This window comes from Sphaerodactylus townsendi, linkage group LG01 (assembly GCF_021028975.2).
Source record: "Sphaerodactylus townsendi isolate TG3544 linkage group LG01, MPM_Stown_v2.3, whole genome shotgun sequence".
In the NCBI taxonomy this organism is placed as follows: Eukaryota; Metazoa; Chordata; class Lepidosauria; order Squamata; family Sphaerodactylidae; genus Sphaerodactylus; species Sphaerodactylus townsendi.
In genome coordinates this window covers 110,188,604-110,205,946 of record NC_059425.1, presented here as the reverse complement: position 1 = coordinate 110,205,946, position 17,343 = coordinate 110,188,604, and the positions used below count along the sequence as shown (strand labels likewise).

Below are 17,343 nucleotides of genomic sequence, written 5' to 3'. Positions count from 1 at the left end.
ATTATTTATTTTTGATTACTTTTACAAGTTGTGATATACAAATCATAGGTTGTCATTTTACCTTCTTACTTTGATGGGACATCAAAAGGGAAAGCAGCCCAAATCTCTCCAAATCTCTCCATAATGAACAAAAGTAGTGTATTTTTGTTTGTTTGTTTTCTTAACCTGTCAACCCAGTTTTACTGAATAAGAAATGCAGACAAACTGTCCAGATCATTTGCAGTCATGTTGCATGGGAAGAATGATAATTGCCTTATAACCTGTCCTGTGTCATGATGAAGATCTTCTCTGATTGGCTGATTTCATATGCTTATAACACAGCAAATTATGTAGGAATGTTTGTAAAAACAGCTATAAAAGCTGTCTGATTATTGTGTTCAGGGTTCATCTTTGAACAAAAATAATTATGGTGTTCCAGTGATGGTCTTTCCTTGTGTATAAGCAACAGTTCATATCAGTATTTAAACAATTTATAATCCTACTATGATTTTTGCACATTCCTGTAGAAAGTTAATCTACAATTTGTTACACTTATAGTTATCAAATGTTTAGTAGTTTTATTCTGCATGTGAACATAGAAAATATAATATAGAAATGTTATTTCTTTTAAAGCGAGAAGGATTGTATCACACAAACTCTTTTAACAAACAGAAAATCTAGAAAGAGAAGCTTAAACTAAACGTTTTCTCTATAAAGGAAAATAAACACACTCATATGTTTTAAAGTACTGTATTAACTGTTAAGTCCTACCAAAAAAACTGGTCTTGATACCTGGAAGAATTATTGGCAACACCTAATAACTGGTACACCAATTTAGTCAGAAGCGGGAAAAGGGGCCTTAGGATCGGGTGCCACCATCTTATACTATTTTGTATTTTGTTGTTTTGGAAATGGAATGCTGCTATGCATATAGAGTTTAAGTTATGAGTTTTAATTTATACGTATTATTGTATTTTGTGTTTTGTTGTACACTGCCCAGAGCCCTCCGGGGGTGGGCAGTTTCTAAATCTAATGATAAGTAAATGATAAATAAAATAAAAAAGAGAAGAAAGGTCTTTCAGGAAGAGAAACTTAATGGATTAGAGAGATAATCAATTCTAGTATTTTGTAATCCTAAGGGTGACATTTAGGGACAGCAACGCCTACTCTACTGATTCAGATTACATGATTATTCATCAAGAGGATGTCAACTCTCTAACTGTGCCATCCAAAGCAGAGTTACACCCTGCTAAGTCTATTGACTTCAGTGGACTTAGAAGGGTGCAGCTCTGTTTGGGATTTCACTCAATTTTTTACAAACTCATAACCAAGAACTGCACGCTACTGTGGTATTTCTGTCTCTATACTTGTTCCCACGCTTTGCATCCCACAACTGCTCTGAACTTCAAAGCTATGTCTCAGTGGCAGCCCAGTAAGTGTGACACCAGCAGCAATTCCTCCCAAGGAACATACTGCGTATCCCATTTGAGGGGTTTTGAGTCACACTGCAGCACAAGGTTTTCTACTGTACCATCAAGTTAAGTAGTCATTCTGTGCCCATGGCCGGTATACCTAGAATTCAAGCAATATTTGCCCAGGTGAGTATATTATGACTATAAGCGTGGTCTATATTTAAGGCTGCATAATTTTTATAGTTTCACTAAAGTTAGACTTTGTTCAGGTACAAGATGTTGTAGTCCTTTTATTAGAGGCCAACATAAAGAATAAGTTGGAAGTTAGTATGCTGAAGGAATTAGTTGTTTGTTGATTCATTAATGGCTTGTTTTCTTAATATTTGCTTTGAGAGCTTATATAAAATATAAAATATTTCTATTACAAATGCCCAGTTAATGCCCATTTGAAGACAATTTTATTGAGGTTTAGTTCTGTAATCATACAACTGATAGGCAGTTGGCTTCTGAATATAGCATCAGGGTCATACATCATCAAGAATACAGGAATCAACAAGCCTTGTTCCTGTGGCCACAAAATCCTGAGCTCAGATTGGGTCCTATAATTTGCTGAGAATGTACATTGAATTTGAAGATCATTTGTGAGAGTAGCCAAATTGAAGAGCAGAACACTTAGATTTGAATCAAGTAGCTTTTAAGCCCCATATCTTTGGGACTTTCTATGTTTTAAAGGGAGATTTGACTCTTGAAAGCTGATACCCCAAAATTCTGGTTAGTCTCTAAGATGCCACTAGACTCACATCTAGCTATTGAACTTGAACACCATCTATTTCCACACTGACTTTTTTACAGAGGCATAGCTGGGGGGAACTGAGCCCAGGACAGACTCTGCATTTCCATGGACCCCTGTGCTGCCCCCGTGTCCTGTCCCCGCACCCCCCACTTACCTGATGGGGAGGGTCCTCACTGGGCGGTGTGTCAAGGAGTAGGCAGGGGCAGCGCGTCCCTCTCTCAGTGAGCAGGCTGCGCTGCAGCCACCCCCCTGCCCTGCTCTTGCACCACCTGGGCAGTCCTCTCACACTGCAGTAAGCTCAGCTGCTGCCTGAGGGGCAAGCCGATGACCTGGCTGCAGCACTGAGCAGCCAGGCACTGCCCGGGTAGGCCTCGGCCCTCCCCGTGGCTTGCGGCTGAGCCAGCTGATGGCCAGAGAGACCTGCCTGGCTGTTCTGCATCATGGCTGGGTTGTCTGCTGTCCAATGGGCAGTCAAGGCCTGCCTCTTTGCCTGAAGTATAAAGGCAATTTTTCTGCCCCCCCCCCATGACTACATGGGGCATGCCTAGGGTGTTTGTCCCCGAATGTCCCCATTGAGCTATGCAGCTGCTTTTTTACCCATTTGCTGACAATGTATGCACAATGGTTGACTTTTGCCTAATTGTATTTGGCTTTTGCAACAGGTTCTTTTAGCTTCTTTGGTGATTGTATCTCTTGGACTGGGTTTGGGACTTGGACTGAGGAAATCCAAGACACAGCCTCAAGGTATATTTACAAAAGTCCCAGTTTTACATAATGTTATCAAAACTCTTACAAAGGTGTAAGTTTCACTAAGAGCTCTACCTAGGCTGCACCACTTTAGACTGCCATTGGGGCCTTCGTTGATTAAACACTCCCCCATGCAAACCCCTTTCTTTGACATCTAGTTTGTAAACCCAGGAGTACATCTTTATAGTGGGATATGATTGTAGTTCACTGCAATAATTATTTTAGGTGTTACCTACTTTTTCCGTTTTCACCTTGCAATCTACTTTCTGTATTCATTACAGCACAAATTGCTTCAGTTTGTTGTTCCTACTATTCTCTAAATTCTGTAATCCTATTCAGTCTTCAAAAAGCATTGTCTAATGTTGTTTGATTGCACCGCAATATATCCTGTAATCCACCTTCGGTCTCAGTGATAACAGCTGACTATAAATTAGGTACATTAAATAAAATTAAATAAATAAGACAGGGGGACTTGTTTGGATGGTGAGATATTTATTAATGTGAGCCTCCATATATGACCTGAAGTGCTATAACTCAGATAAGGGATTTCCACTTCAGTGACAACTTGGCTAAAAAATAACCTGTGAAAAAGAAGACTTCATGTATATCTAGGCTTAAGCTCATAAAATCGAACCATCAAACAATAACTGCTTGGATCTTTTTGAGTTTTCTGTTTTTCCATTTTCTATTCATAAAAAGAGAGAAGTATTGCAAAAATACCACAATGGTGATAGGTCATGACAGCTAAATGGAGATTTTGTGCTTCTGAATATCAGATTGTAGGACAAACACTTCCTGTTTATAGATTTTCAGAAGCATCTGGAATACTGGAGTACATGAACTTTAGGTCTGATTCAGCCATGCAGGTTATGAAGACCAAGTATGGTGTGGTTACTTTCCAGTGAATTAAAATGAAACTCATTGTTTAGAGCTTATTAAAAAGGAACATTTTTCATTAATTGATAAGTGTCCAGTACAATTTACAATTAATGGAAATTTATGATCCTGTTTATTAATTCAGTTGTGGCTAATTTAAAATATGAAAGATAAAGAAAGCATTGGGTGCCCCAAATACAGAATGATCTGTAAATGATGATCCTATTCAGTGAATGTCACTAGCCAAAAATAGATTTCTATCATAATGGTGTTTCAATACATAGGCTGGGTCCTATCATTCTGTTCTGTGGATACCATGTTCCACAGATAAAGCCTCCTCCACAGCTTTTTGTGTTGGCAGAACGTTTTTTGTGCCAGAGGAACATACTGGTACTAGCAGAATGGACTGATAGGATCCAGCTCAGTGATTTAAGCCAGCCTACACAAGTTAACCATAAAATGTTGTGTTCTGATTGCAATCTGCCAAAGACCTCATTAGTAAATATATAGATGAAATGAAACCCTGGCTAGTATTTGGATGGGAGACCTCCAAGGAATACCCAGGTGACTTGGAGGCAGGCAATGGCAAACCATCTCTGAACATCTCTTGCCTTGAAAACCCTATGGAGTTGCCATAAGTCAGCTGTGACAACATTAAAAAAAGATGAAAGGAAATAATCCTTCAAGTGGTGCATACAAACCATGTATATTTTTTCTGTGGAGATATATGTAAGTTCCACGCATTTGGAACTCAAGCATCTTACTGCATGGAAGATGTGCATGGAAACAATCAAGTTGAAATCTTCTATGACTGCTTCTATGAATGTATAAATCACCTTCATAGACCACTGGGTATAACCAGCTAGAGAAAGAGAGAGAGAGAGAGAGAGAGATGTGGTCCACATAAGGACCTTTGTGTCTGCGTGAAAATTTGTGGCCCACATTTAATTTACCATTAATTATGTTGGGTTCCCTTTTCAGTCAGCTGCAGATATATTTGCAATGAAACATTCAGTGAGAAGACAACTGGCTGTAGGTGTGATGACAAATGCATGGAACATCAAGCCTGCTGCTCCGATTACGAAGCTAACTGTATTGAACCAAGTAGGTTTTTCCTCCCTTCATAAATGATTTTTATTGTAGACTGAACCGCAATTCTCAGTGGGGGTAAGTGGAATCTGTATATTTTGTTATTGTTCAGTACATAGGTTCCTTTTGTTGTTCTATTTCAGCGATGGCGAACCTTTTCGAGACCGAGTGCCCAAACGGCAACCCAAAACCCACTTATCTATCGCAAAGTGCCGACATGGCAAGTTAACCTCAATACTGACATTTTAGTTTAGAAAAAACGGTTGGCTCCGAGGCGTGCGTTACTCGGGAGTAAGCTTCGTGGTAGTCGGTGGCTTTGCTTTGAAGCAACCGTGCAACTCTTCCAACGGGTGAATCACGACCCTAGGAGGGTTTACTCAGAAGCAAGCCCCATTACCAGCAACCGAGCTTACTCCCAGGTAAAGGATCGTGCTTTAGTTCTTCACATGAAAATCAGTGGGGTTTAACAGTGCTTAACAGGGTTGCCTACACTGCTTCCCCAAAACTAGGTTTTAGGTTTAATGCTAATAATCGAGGCCAGCGGCCCAGGCCAGCCTAGATGTGTGTGTGGGGGCACTCTGTTTGCACGTGCCCACAGAGAGGGCTCTGAGTGCCACCTCTGGCACCCGTGTCATAGGTTCGCCACCACTGTTCTATTTAATTCCAGAGAAGTTGTCCTTTCCAGATAAGCATGGATGTAATGCAGTGAAATACAGTCCTGCTGTCCAGATCCAAACCTGACTTGGGTCAATTGCTTTCATCAGTTTAAGATAGTAAGAGCCAGAACAATCATTCGGTTGCCACAGGAATGCTGCCAAAAACTCCCTCTCCACAATGAGTAATCCTCATCCTGGCATTAATCTTTGCCAGTTGGCATTATAGCATGTGTATCCATCCAGAGGGAGGAAAGCAACAGCTAGGCAATCCATCATGCTATGATTCAGTTCCAGCTGGGAACTCATGTTTTCCAGCGCTGAAGCTATGCACTCCTCTACGATGACAGAAAGTAGCCATGCATTCATCTGTGCTTAGGACCTCATATTGTAAAGACGCCTTCCTTTACCCTTATAGAATCATAGAATCATGTAATCACAGAGTTGGAAGAGGCCACAAGGGCCATCAAGGAAAGCACTTGATGGCTATTCAGCCTCTGTTTAAAAATCTCCAAAGAAGGAGACTTCACCACCCTCCAAGGCATCTTATTCCACTGTTGAACAGCCTGTACCATCAGAAAGTTCTTCCTAATGTTTAGGTGGAATCTCTTCTCCTGTACCATGAATCCATCATCCTTGTCCTAGATTCTGGAGCAGTAGAAAACAAGTTTGCTCCATCTTCTACATGACATCCCTTTAAATATTTAACCATGGCTATCATGTCACCCCTCAACCTTGTCTTCTGCAGACTAAACATACCTATGTCCGTAAGCTGTTCCTCGTAGGTCAGGGAATCCAGACCTTTTACTGTTTTGGTTGCCCTCCTCTGGAGCTGTTCCAGCTTGTCAATACATGTAATGTAATTGACATTTGTATTGGATTTTCAATACTATTCACAATTTTGTGTGTCAAATGTTGCCTGAAAAGCAAATGGAAACCAGCCAACCAATAAATAAAAATTTAATGCCTCCATATCATTTCATATTTGTGATAGTCAATCATCATCATCATCATCATCATCATCATCATCATCATCATCATCATCATCATCATCATCATCATCATCATCATCATCATCATCATCATCAATGTATTTATTTATTAATTAAATTTAATAGACTGCCCTACCCCCGAAGGGTTCAGGGCAGTGTATAATACAATCAACAACAACAGTGATAAAACAGAATATAACAGTATAAACAATATAAATAAAAAGGTGCATTCAAATCCATTTAAAATCAGTAGCAGCATCATAACTCGCATGAGCCCATTATTTAGAGGTGGTGCCCGAGCCCCAACCCCCTTGGAAGGGGATCAGTAACTGCTGCAGATGGTAAGCCCAGATGGCATACGGGGCAGCAGGAGGCATCAAGATGGGTCAATGTGGAGATTTATAACAAGAAGTGGCAAATATTATGAGGGCAAATAGTATGGCTTATAGGGTGTCCTATCCAATCTTCTTTGAAAACTATTTCAGTTCTCTGAATGACTCTCCAAGGTCACTATTAGTATTATACATCTGCAGAAGTATTATACAACTGCCATATAATCAAGGCATTTTCAACACTACCGTTATAATGCCTGAAAATGCTGGTCCTCGTAGAATCAAGATGATTAGTGCCATTGGTCTGACGTTTATAGCACAGAGAAGAATTAAAGTAATTATCCCAAATATTTAAAAAATGTAAATGAAAGCTGCTACTTTAACTTTTGGATCTTGTGAAGCCCCAAACATGGGGCTTGATCCAGACTAAGCCTTCCATCAGTGGAACTGCACTGGCCCTGCAATTCCCTTCTCTACCTGCAACCCACTGATCTCCACAAGTGCAGCTGCTGGGAGACAGGAGACCCTGAGGAATGATGGGGGTGGGGGGTGGGGAGTCTGCAGCAGGAAAGGAGAATTGGTGGAAATTGCCAATTTAGCCAGGAGAACTTGGAGAGCAGGACCTGGTGTGCTGGCAACATCCTAGCACAAAGTGACCTGATCATAGCATTTACAAAAATGCTATGGTTTCACCATATAGTTTTTTTAAATAAAAGTTAGTGCATTCTTTATGTGACTTCTGGTTTTTCCAGAATTCACATCAGCATGCTGGTACAATGCTGCTATATGATCCGTTAACCCTATTTTCTCCTGCCAGCATTTGACAAAACTCCACCATGACAGAACAAAGTTGGAGCTCAGTGTAACCCAATTGTCAGGACTAGAACAATTACACTGTAAAAGGCTCACAGCAGATGGCTCTGTCACTTATATCTCTTAACAGGGTGCATAGCCTTGAATGAAGCAAACAGAAACAAACTTTCAGTTACTACTCTGGTGTTATATTAATCTTATGCACAATATATACAATAGCTCAATATCCAACTCAACAATGCACTGAATGTGCTGCAAAGTATGAAACGAAGTGTTCTGTACAATTTTTACATACAGAATGTCTAAATCAAGGTCATAATACAAAGAATACACATAAACCACTCTGCTAGTCGGCATCTGGATAAGGGTCCATCCTCAACAGCCCTTCAATGCCTCGTGGAATCTGTAAAGCAAGCAATACATATTCATGTAACCCATTGCACACTAACACAGTCGTATAATTTCCTCCTACATTCCACTTACATGAAGTGCTGTCTCTGAAGATTTTTAGGCTTCAAAGGTTGTTCCAATATTCACTCCAGGAACTTAACCAAAATATCTATAGAAAACAAACAGGTAATGAGCATTCCTTCTAAAGGCAACAACCTGCATAGCTGATGAGACACCAAGAGAAAGCTTGTAATTCCAGGAGATCACCAGGCCCCACCAAGAGGCTGAAAACCCTGTGGACATTAGCATCAAAGAAGATAACATCCGCACATTTATAGTATAGAAAAAAGCATCCATTCCAGGTTGCTTTGGAAAATTTTTCTAGAGGAATCAATGCTTCTTTATAAGAATAATTTTATTTTTAGTAAAAAAAACCTTTTGTTTCCTACCGGTATCAGGAATTCTTTTATGCTGATCATTTAAGTAAGTGTTAATACATGGTTACCAAAAACAGTTCCCAATCAGTCTGTTATCAGTCACTGGGAAACTGTATGCTAAACACCTACTGAACAAGTTATCTACATGGACATCAGACAACAACATAATTGGCTATGAGCAGATTGGCTTTAAGTGGAGTAGTTCTGCTATTGACCACTGTTTGGTTCTGAACACTTTAATAGACAAATACACTAGGAGGAATAAGCTCAAATTCTATGCTGCCTTTCTTGATCTCCGTGCTGCCTTCGATTCTGTTCCCAGAGACCTCCTTTGGACTAAGTTACATAGGATGGGTATAGAAAAAAGACTACTTTCGCTCATTATTGCACTCCATTGTAACAATACTTATCAAGTGAAATGTACCCATGAAGGAGCACTCAATGCAAAAATGCCATCCAATAGAGAGGTTAAATAGGGTTGTATTCTCGCCCCTACACTCTTTAACCTTTTCTTAAATGACTTCGCCCTGGACCTGAGTGGAGTGGATGCACACAGCCCTGTCCTCAGGAAATCAAGGATCCCTATTCTGCTTTACGCAGACTATGTCATCCTACTTTCACACACAAAGGTGGGCTTAAATCAACTTCTAAACAATGGGTGAAACATTGCAATACCAACAATCTTGTTATCAATAAAACTAAGTCTAAAGTTATGTTTTTTCCAAGATCTGGCACTTCTCGAGATGGCTTCTTGACATTGAAATGATTGAGCAAGTTAAGCTATTTAAATATCTGGGCTTAAACTTTCACTTTAGGGCTGGGTGATCACCTCACAGGAATTGAGTCCTAACATCAACAAGAATTACTATGGAGGCAATTGTGTGTTTCTTCTTTAAAAAGGATCATGAGTATCTACCTGCAGCAATAAGAGCCTTTAACGCCAAAGTGTGCTTCTATATGGAGTCCCATTACGGATATAGTTCTGGAATAGGGACATTGAGAGTATTCAATCCATTTATACAGAGGCAAGAATGTCATTACTACTGCCCTACCTAATTGGCACAGACAACTGGACTGACCAGCAAAAGACTGTGTTCTTACTAAACAACAATTCCAGAGTAATCCTAGAACAAACTGCAAGGTTTCTCAAATTGGTTGTCAATAGGCGATCTTAACTTATTTATGTAACATATAGTTTACTTTTTAATTTGTTTATATTTCTTTTTATGTATTAATAATATGCCATTAAAGGTTTATTGTATTGTATTATATACTAAAAACAGTTTACTTTCTCTAGCTCGGAGCTGGGTTTGCACTAAATTACGCTGTGGTGAGACACGAATGGCTGGAGCCTTCTGCTCTTGTTCTGAGAGCTGCTTGGAGAAGAAAGATTGCTGCCAAAACTACAAAAGCACTTGCAAAGGTGAAGGGAAACATTCTAAAGCATGTTTATATCATATTAATTGCCATTCCAGAAATACATGTTGATCCAATTCCCTGTAAAGTAAAAAGGCTGCATAATTTTTAAAAAGTTTGTGTATCAAGTAATCCTGCTTGGGAAATGAAGTTAGGAAATAGGACTGTGACAGTATTTGGGCTCGTTTGATATTTGTATTCGTTTGATAAAGTTCTTGTTTGAATGTGAAGCTGCAGTGAAGGTTGAAAGGGGTTAGGCTTCCTTAATGCTTGAGGAAGTTGGCAAAACATTCATTAGGTGGTGCAGTGTTTCTTTTATTCATACTGCTGTTTTTGTCTCCTGTTTTGAATTAGTTTCTATCAAATGTCAAAAAAATTGACAATAGACAATGGTGTAGTTTAAGGGCTCTTTCAAGCAAAAAGTTGGTCTATAAAAAGATATTTTCTGAGTCTCTTATTCTGGGGACTAGCAAACTTACCAATACTTTGCTCTTCAGTAATGATTTTTTTTCACATACATTTTCATATGTCTCAACAACCATAGGGCTGGCAACAAATGTAAACTTGACCCCACTCCAGGAATTTTAGAGATAGTATGCCTAACAATTTTCTAAATGTTAGCTTTCCCCAAGCCAGCATTTCTGAAGTTAAGACATTGTGTTATTGTTGCATTGTAGTAATTACTCACTTCACAAATTGGTTTGCTGCATGGGAAAATCCAGTTGTGAAAGACTGCAGTATAGGTGTTCCCAATCTCCAGGTGGTAGCTGAAGATCTCCTAGGATTACAATTGATCTCTGGGTGACAGAGAAAATGGCTGCTTTGCAAGATGGACTGTATGACATTATACTCCATTGACATTTTATGCCAATAAAGGCTTGTTACTTACTTACTCCATTGACATCCCTTTGCTTCCCAGACCCAACCCTCTTCAGGGCACTTCCAAATTCTCCAGTTGTTACCCAATCTGGAAATGGGAAATGGGAATCCTATTGCTGTAGCACAACAACACAACAAATATGTGTTTGCTTTTAAGATGTTGCATCACAAATGTTGTGATCCAACATATCCTAAAGCAGTGGTGGCGAACCTATGGCATGGGTGCCAAAGGTGGCACTCAGAGCCCTTTGTGGGCCCGTGAGCTGTCGCCCCAGTTTGGGCATTCGGCAGTGGCATAGCACCAAGAGGGCGAGGGGGATGCGACACACTGGGCGCATGCCCCTGTGAGGGTGTGGCAAGGGTGGGGCAGGGGTGATTCAGGACATTCCAAGGGCATTCCAGGGCAGGGTGTGGGCGTGGCAGGGGCACAGGGTGCATGCATACCCCAGGTGCTGTTTCCCCTCGTTCCACCCCTGGCACTCAGTCTCAAAAAGGTTCGCCATGACTGTTTTAAAGTATATTCCATTTGGATATAGAAAAGTTAAGTACAGCCTATCTCTGCTTCTGTACACACGTGTCACTGAGAATTAGTGAATGCTGGGGCCTATATTTATACAAGCTTTATTGTCTGGATCATGTTAGTATCATGCATTTCACTGACTAGAACATCATTGTGTTGTCTGGGCAGCCCAATCCACAGCTTTAGGAGGCCAGAGCCACTATTGTGCTGCCCTGCCACATCCAGAGAGCTTTCCAGAAATGCAAGGAGGCAAAAAAAAAAAATTAAAAAACCCTCCTCTGCTGAAAAGCTCTCCATAGGGCTTAACTGACTTATGCCATCTGAAAGGGTGACATAAATCTAAGGGCTAGGCTGTGGGATAACTGGTTGCAAAGCTGGGGTGGAAGCTGACTAATGTTGGCTCTACCCTGGGAATATCTCCAGCATGCTCCCAATGTGTCAACAGGGCCAGTGGCAGTGAGGGAGCACTGACATGGTGCCCAGTGCTGCGTCTGGGTGTCACAGAGGGCCACAGCACCTGTCCACTGGCATGTTTGCCCCTCCGCTGGGGTAAGTGCCCCGAGGAAGGCAAAACTGCTGGCGTACACCCGCGCCGCCTCTACAAGTCAATTCGGCCCCCATTGTGGATTGGGCCATTAGTCATTTACAGCTGGGCATATTACAAGGACTGATTCATAAAAAAGGGAAAGTGGAAAGAGTTCAGAGGCCTCTTTAGTCCATCAATCCTCTTCTGCTAGTTTATTTAAGAACTCAGTGGTAGATTAGTACATGTTAATGCATTATTAGGATAGTGAGCCAGGCTTTCATAATAATTGTAGAACAGGCTTAAAATTGCTCTTAAAAAAACTATTTAAATTTGTGTCTCCTTGTATGTGCTTTTCAGGAGAAACCCGCTGGGTGACAGATTCATGTGCCTCATTTAACAGTCATCAGTGCCCAGTAGGGTAAGATTATACTATGCATGATTTATTACTGAGGAGGTTCCTGAAAAGTGAGTCTTTATGGTGTTGTTATATAAATATGCACACAAGGAAATATTCCCTTTATTCAAGCTGACAGAAATAGTTTAGAAGACCATATATATGAGATGCAAGCCAGATCATGCTACAGTTCAAGGCCATGAATTACAGTTGCTTCTGAGGAGAAAGTTATTACTATTTCTAAATGGTATTTTCACTTCAGAGCAATTAAATCTCCTCTACTGTCATGCTAATCTATTATGATATTCTGTTATTTACTCTTTATGTAATTATTTCCTATTGACACAGTTGCTTCTTTCAAGACTGCATTGCATTCTGAGGATATTTCTTCTCTCCCTGCATTCTGTATTGTATAGAGCAATCCTAAACAGATTTATCCCCTTCAGAGGTTAATGACCTTAGAAGGGTGTGACTCTGTTTAGGATTGCACTGGTGAACTTCCTCTTTTATATTTTCTTTTTGAATTTCACTTTGGACTTGTGACATTATCCCAATGGAGAAATTGTGTGTGTGTGTGTGTGCGCGCGTGTGTGCATACAATTATTTATTTAATTTATATCCTACCCCCTTTCCACTCAGGGGACAGGGCAGCTTACAACATTAGAGATACAATAAATACAAATAAAATGCAAATAAAAGCAATAAACAGAATAAAACCAGTTAAAATATCAACTTCATGAATAGTTTGGAGGATTGAAACAACTGACCAACTCCCTGGTTCATAACACAGGCTACAAGAAACTGCAGAATACTTAAAGATCCCACAGGCTGATTACCTACCGACCCTCTGGCTCTTGGTGGGACTGGAAGTGCATAGGGGCAAGAAATCCTGTCCTAGCACTCTTCATCTTTCCTCTCTCGGGGCATCGGGGCAAAAAATCTTGTCCAAACGCACTTAGTTCTTGCAGCAAGCCAAGAGAGGAGGCACGTAGGAGAAAATTTCTTGTCCTGACGCACTTCCTCTTGCCCTGCACATGCTATTTGCTTTCCCCACAGAAAGCGAGAGCACTTCTTGTGAAACTTTTCATGCCAGAGTGGGTCAAGGGCAGAGAACAGTCTTCAGTGGATAATCGGCCACAGAATAATGACAAAAATCTGTGTTGAGGCTAAATTATTTCCATTAGTAATGCTTACAAAAATAACTAATACAGTAAGACAATTTATGTAATGCTTGTATGAACAAGATTACACAACCAAAATTGTTTATGTCAGCAAAGTTTGCTTTCAAAAAGTTTAGAAGGAAACAAAAGTGTTGGTGTTCACACATAATGTCGTTACATACACACATTTCTCCAGAATGCAACCAGGCATCCTTGGGAACATTTGAGCAGTCGTTGCATTCCAGAGAAACATGCATACATAAAGACTTTGTGTCTAGATATCAGCCTTTTTGTTTCTTTCTGAACTGCAATTGAAGGAAGTTCACGTAGCAGGAAGAGAACCTTCTCATGCAAGCAAGTGTGCTTATCCTTCTCCATGTTACAAACTAACTTGGCATTCTTGTTGACAAATATTGATGAAACTTATGAAAGATTATAGATAGCTTTTTGTTTATTTGCCTATGTCACTTATCACATATATACATATTACATATCTACAGTAGCTATAAAGCATGTGTCAGTTGTCTATATACAGTTTGACTGTGAATGATACTGTATTATATTGCTAATAAAAGCACTATGTAGATTGTTGCATACTTTGCTGACATTAGTAATTTTGGTTGAGTAATCTAGTTCATACAAGCATTATATAGATTGTCTTATTGTATTAATTATTTTTGTAAGCATTAATTGCTGATAAACATAATTTAGTCTCAACACAGATTTTTGTCATTATTTTCATGTAATTGTACTATGTTGTCTTTTTTTCGGTTTTCATTTTGAAAGATTCCACGGGGCACAGACTTCCCCACAGAGCTGATTCCAAAGAGAAAGGGCAACAACTGAAAATGCCCTGTCCCTGGTGGTTGACCAGCAGGCTATTTGTGGGCCAGGCACTTGTAGGAGGCCACGTGATGATGTGGGTGAGAGGGATCACACTGAGAGATGCTGTCCTGCAGGTGGGGCGGTCCCAGACTGTTAAGAGCTTTATAGAGCAAAAGTAGCCCTTTGAATTTGCAGTTGGAAACTGGCCAGAAGCTAGTGCATGTGCCAAAGTATTGGTGTTATTACAGACCAGGGGAGACCCAGTCAGCAAACTAATGGCCACATTCTGCACCACCTGATGCTTCTGAAGCATTTTCAGAGGCAGAATGGATCAGAGTGACAAGGTCCCAGTGAAACAAATAGGGGCTAGCTGGCAGCTTGGTGTAAGTGATAAAATGTCCAGGGTAAGAGAAGAATCAAGCTGTGCTCCTAAGCAACTAACACAGTCCACTGCAGACAGCTGGACTCCATCAAGTGCAGGTAAAGTTAGCCACCCTTGAGCCCTAGATCTACCCAACTACATGATTTCCAGCAAGACACCCATCCTCACCCTGGCACCCCACACTAGTCCAACACATTCAGTGCCGAGGATCATTGGTGCAGTGAGTCTTTAGAAGAAGAAAAAATATTGGATTGCCACTCCATCACCATCCCCCCCACCGTCCTCATATTTGAGGCTGATGGAGGACCAAATAACCTGAAGGGAGGTTATCTGAGTGAATGGAATCACTTCATCTTCACCCAGCCAGGTCTTGATAAAGCACTCCAAGTTGAAATTCCTTCTCCAAATAAGCTCCTTGAGGGTGGCAATCTTGTTGTTGTTGTTCAGGGTTCAGGGTGGCTAACAACCCTAAACAACAATAAACACAATAAATACATATAAAACAGACCTGCAAAATACAATAATTCATAACACTACATCTAAAAACAAACAAAGGGATGATGCTTAAGGATCAAAAATAAGAACAACCACCCCGCTCCCCCCCCCCCCCCCCCCCAGGCAAAAAACGTAACATTAAACAGTAGCCGAAGCTAGGGAACATAGCAATTAACAATATCCAGTTATCGCTGAGAAGAACTGGTGTGGGGCTGATGGAAGGAGAGGAGACACCAGGTGGTAGAAGCAGAGGGAAGATATCACAGTCCAGGCCAGCAGTTGTTTTTAGCCATTTTAAACCTACTTGTCCTCAACTGTAAGCCATCTTGCATGACCAGCAAAACTGAGCCAGATCTTTTATGGTCTGGGCCTCCTTCAACAGAGAGCTCTACCAGGTAGGGGCCAGAGCTGAGAAGGCTCTGTCCCTAGCTGGGGACAGTCAGATGGTCTTTGGGCCAGAGACCACCAGTTAATTAAAAGAAGAATGAAGCACTATATATATTGGATATACTGTAAATCCCCATTTTCAATATATTCTCAGTCTAAATCTCCTCCCACAACTATGCTACATACACTTGCCTGGTTGTTAGGGTGCATGGCATTGGCTACGTGGTGGAGTTTTGGGCTAGGCTAGTCAGGCTGGTCCTGTGGGCCAGTAGCATCGCACCAGGTTTAGTGAGCAATACTCCTGATTAGTACTGTTTATTGAAGATGGCGCCTGGAATAGGCAAGATGCTCTGTAAACTGTAAGATTCCTTTGAAAGTATAGTCTATCCTGCTTTTTTGCAGCTGCCTCAGTGCTCTATCATTCTACTGCTTCTCAACTTCTCAGCCTGTAAAGCTTAATGGTTTTATGGTCATTGCTTTATGGCCATACAGCTTTTTACAAGCTTGCTCAGCCAGACAATGGCAACAGGGAAATGCTCATGGGATTTATTTATTTATTTATCATATTTTTATCCCGCCCTTTCCCAGGGGGCTCAGGGAGGGTTACAACTTGTTAAAAGCACAGTAAAACATTTAAATATAACAATTAAACATTAAAACTATAAAACACCTACAGCATTCTAAAACATTGATTAATAATTTGTAGAACATTGATGGCATTTTAAAAGAATCCACACCTTCTCTTCCCACTCCCCCATTCCCCCCCCCCTTCTGGAGGCTGAGAGGAGATGTTAGTGCCAGCTGGCTAGCTGGAAAAGGTCTGGTGAAACAACCAGGTTTTACAAACCCTGCAGAACAGAGATAGTTCCTGCAAGGCTTTAACATCAGCTGGTAATTTGTTCCACTAGGCCGGAACCAGGATGAAAAAAGCCCTAGCTCATGTCAAAGCCAGCCGGATATCTCTTGGGCTGGGGACCAACAAAAGGTTCTCCTCTGATGAACAGAGGGGCCTTAGAGGGCAGTAGGGGGCCCTGCAGTCCTGAAGATATGCAGGTCCAAAACCGTGTAAGGCCTTAAAAGTCAATACCAGAATTTTGAAGATGACCAGGAACTCGACTGGAAGCCAGTGCAGATGTTTAAGAATCGGTGTTATATGATTGCAACTGGCTGCCCCAGTAAGCAACCTTGCGGCTGCATTCTGAACAAGTTTCAATTTCCAGATCAAAGACAAAGGTAGGCCCGCGTAGAGTGAGTTACAGTAGTCTATTCTCGAAGTGACTGTTGCATTGATTACAGTGGCTAGGTCAGGTTTGGAGAGATATGGAGCCAGGTGAAAAAAGGCAGCCTGGGTTGTCCTCATGACCTGGGCCTCCAGCAAAAGGCTGGAATCCAAGGTCACACCCAGACTCTTTATTGATGCAGACAGATGTACCGCCGCACCATTAGTGTCAGCAAATGGAAATCCACAGGTCTCTCCCCCTGACCCAGCCAAAGAACCCTGTCTGCACTGGATTCAGCTTCAGTCTGATTGGCCTCAACCAACCTGCCATGGCTTCTAAACAGTGCTGGAGAGCTTCAAGGGTGGAAGCCAGCTGACCGTCCAGTTTGAGGATGAGCTGGGTGTCATCTGCATATTGATGACACTCAAGCCCAAAGCTCCATATTAACTGGGCAAGTGGTTGCATATAGATGTTAAATAGTATTGGGGAGATGATAGCGCCAGCGGCACTCCACATTCAGTTTCATGCTGCCTGGAGATCTCATTCCCTGATACTACCTGTGACCCCCAATCACTGAGAAAGGAAGTAAACCAGGATAAGGCTGATCCCCATCTCTTGGCACTAGT

General features: G+C 41.2%; 1 protein-coding gene across 2 annotated transcripts in view; it reads left to right on the top strand.

The window, feature by feature from the left end:
• The window catches only part of ENPP3 (ectonucleotide pyrophosphatase/phosphodiesterase 3), a 90,439-nt gene that overhangs the window by 4,053 nt on the left and 69,043 nt on the right, over nucleotides 1-17,343 (top strand). For both annotated transcript variants that reach the window (XM_048490606.1, XM_048490613.1), the window contains exons 2-5: nucleotides 2,847-2,928; nucleotides 4,789-4,911; nucleotides 9,811-9,936; nucleotides 12,212-12,272. In XM_048490606.1, the coding sequence (XP_048346563.1) occupies nucleotides 2,847-2,928; nucleotides 4,789-4,911; nucleotides 9,811-9,936; nucleotides 12,212-12,272 (392 nt within the window). The remainder of the gene's footprint in view (nucleotides 1-2,846; nucleotides 2,929-4,788; nucleotides 4,912-9,810; nucleotides 9,937-12,211; nucleotides 12,273-17,343) is intronic.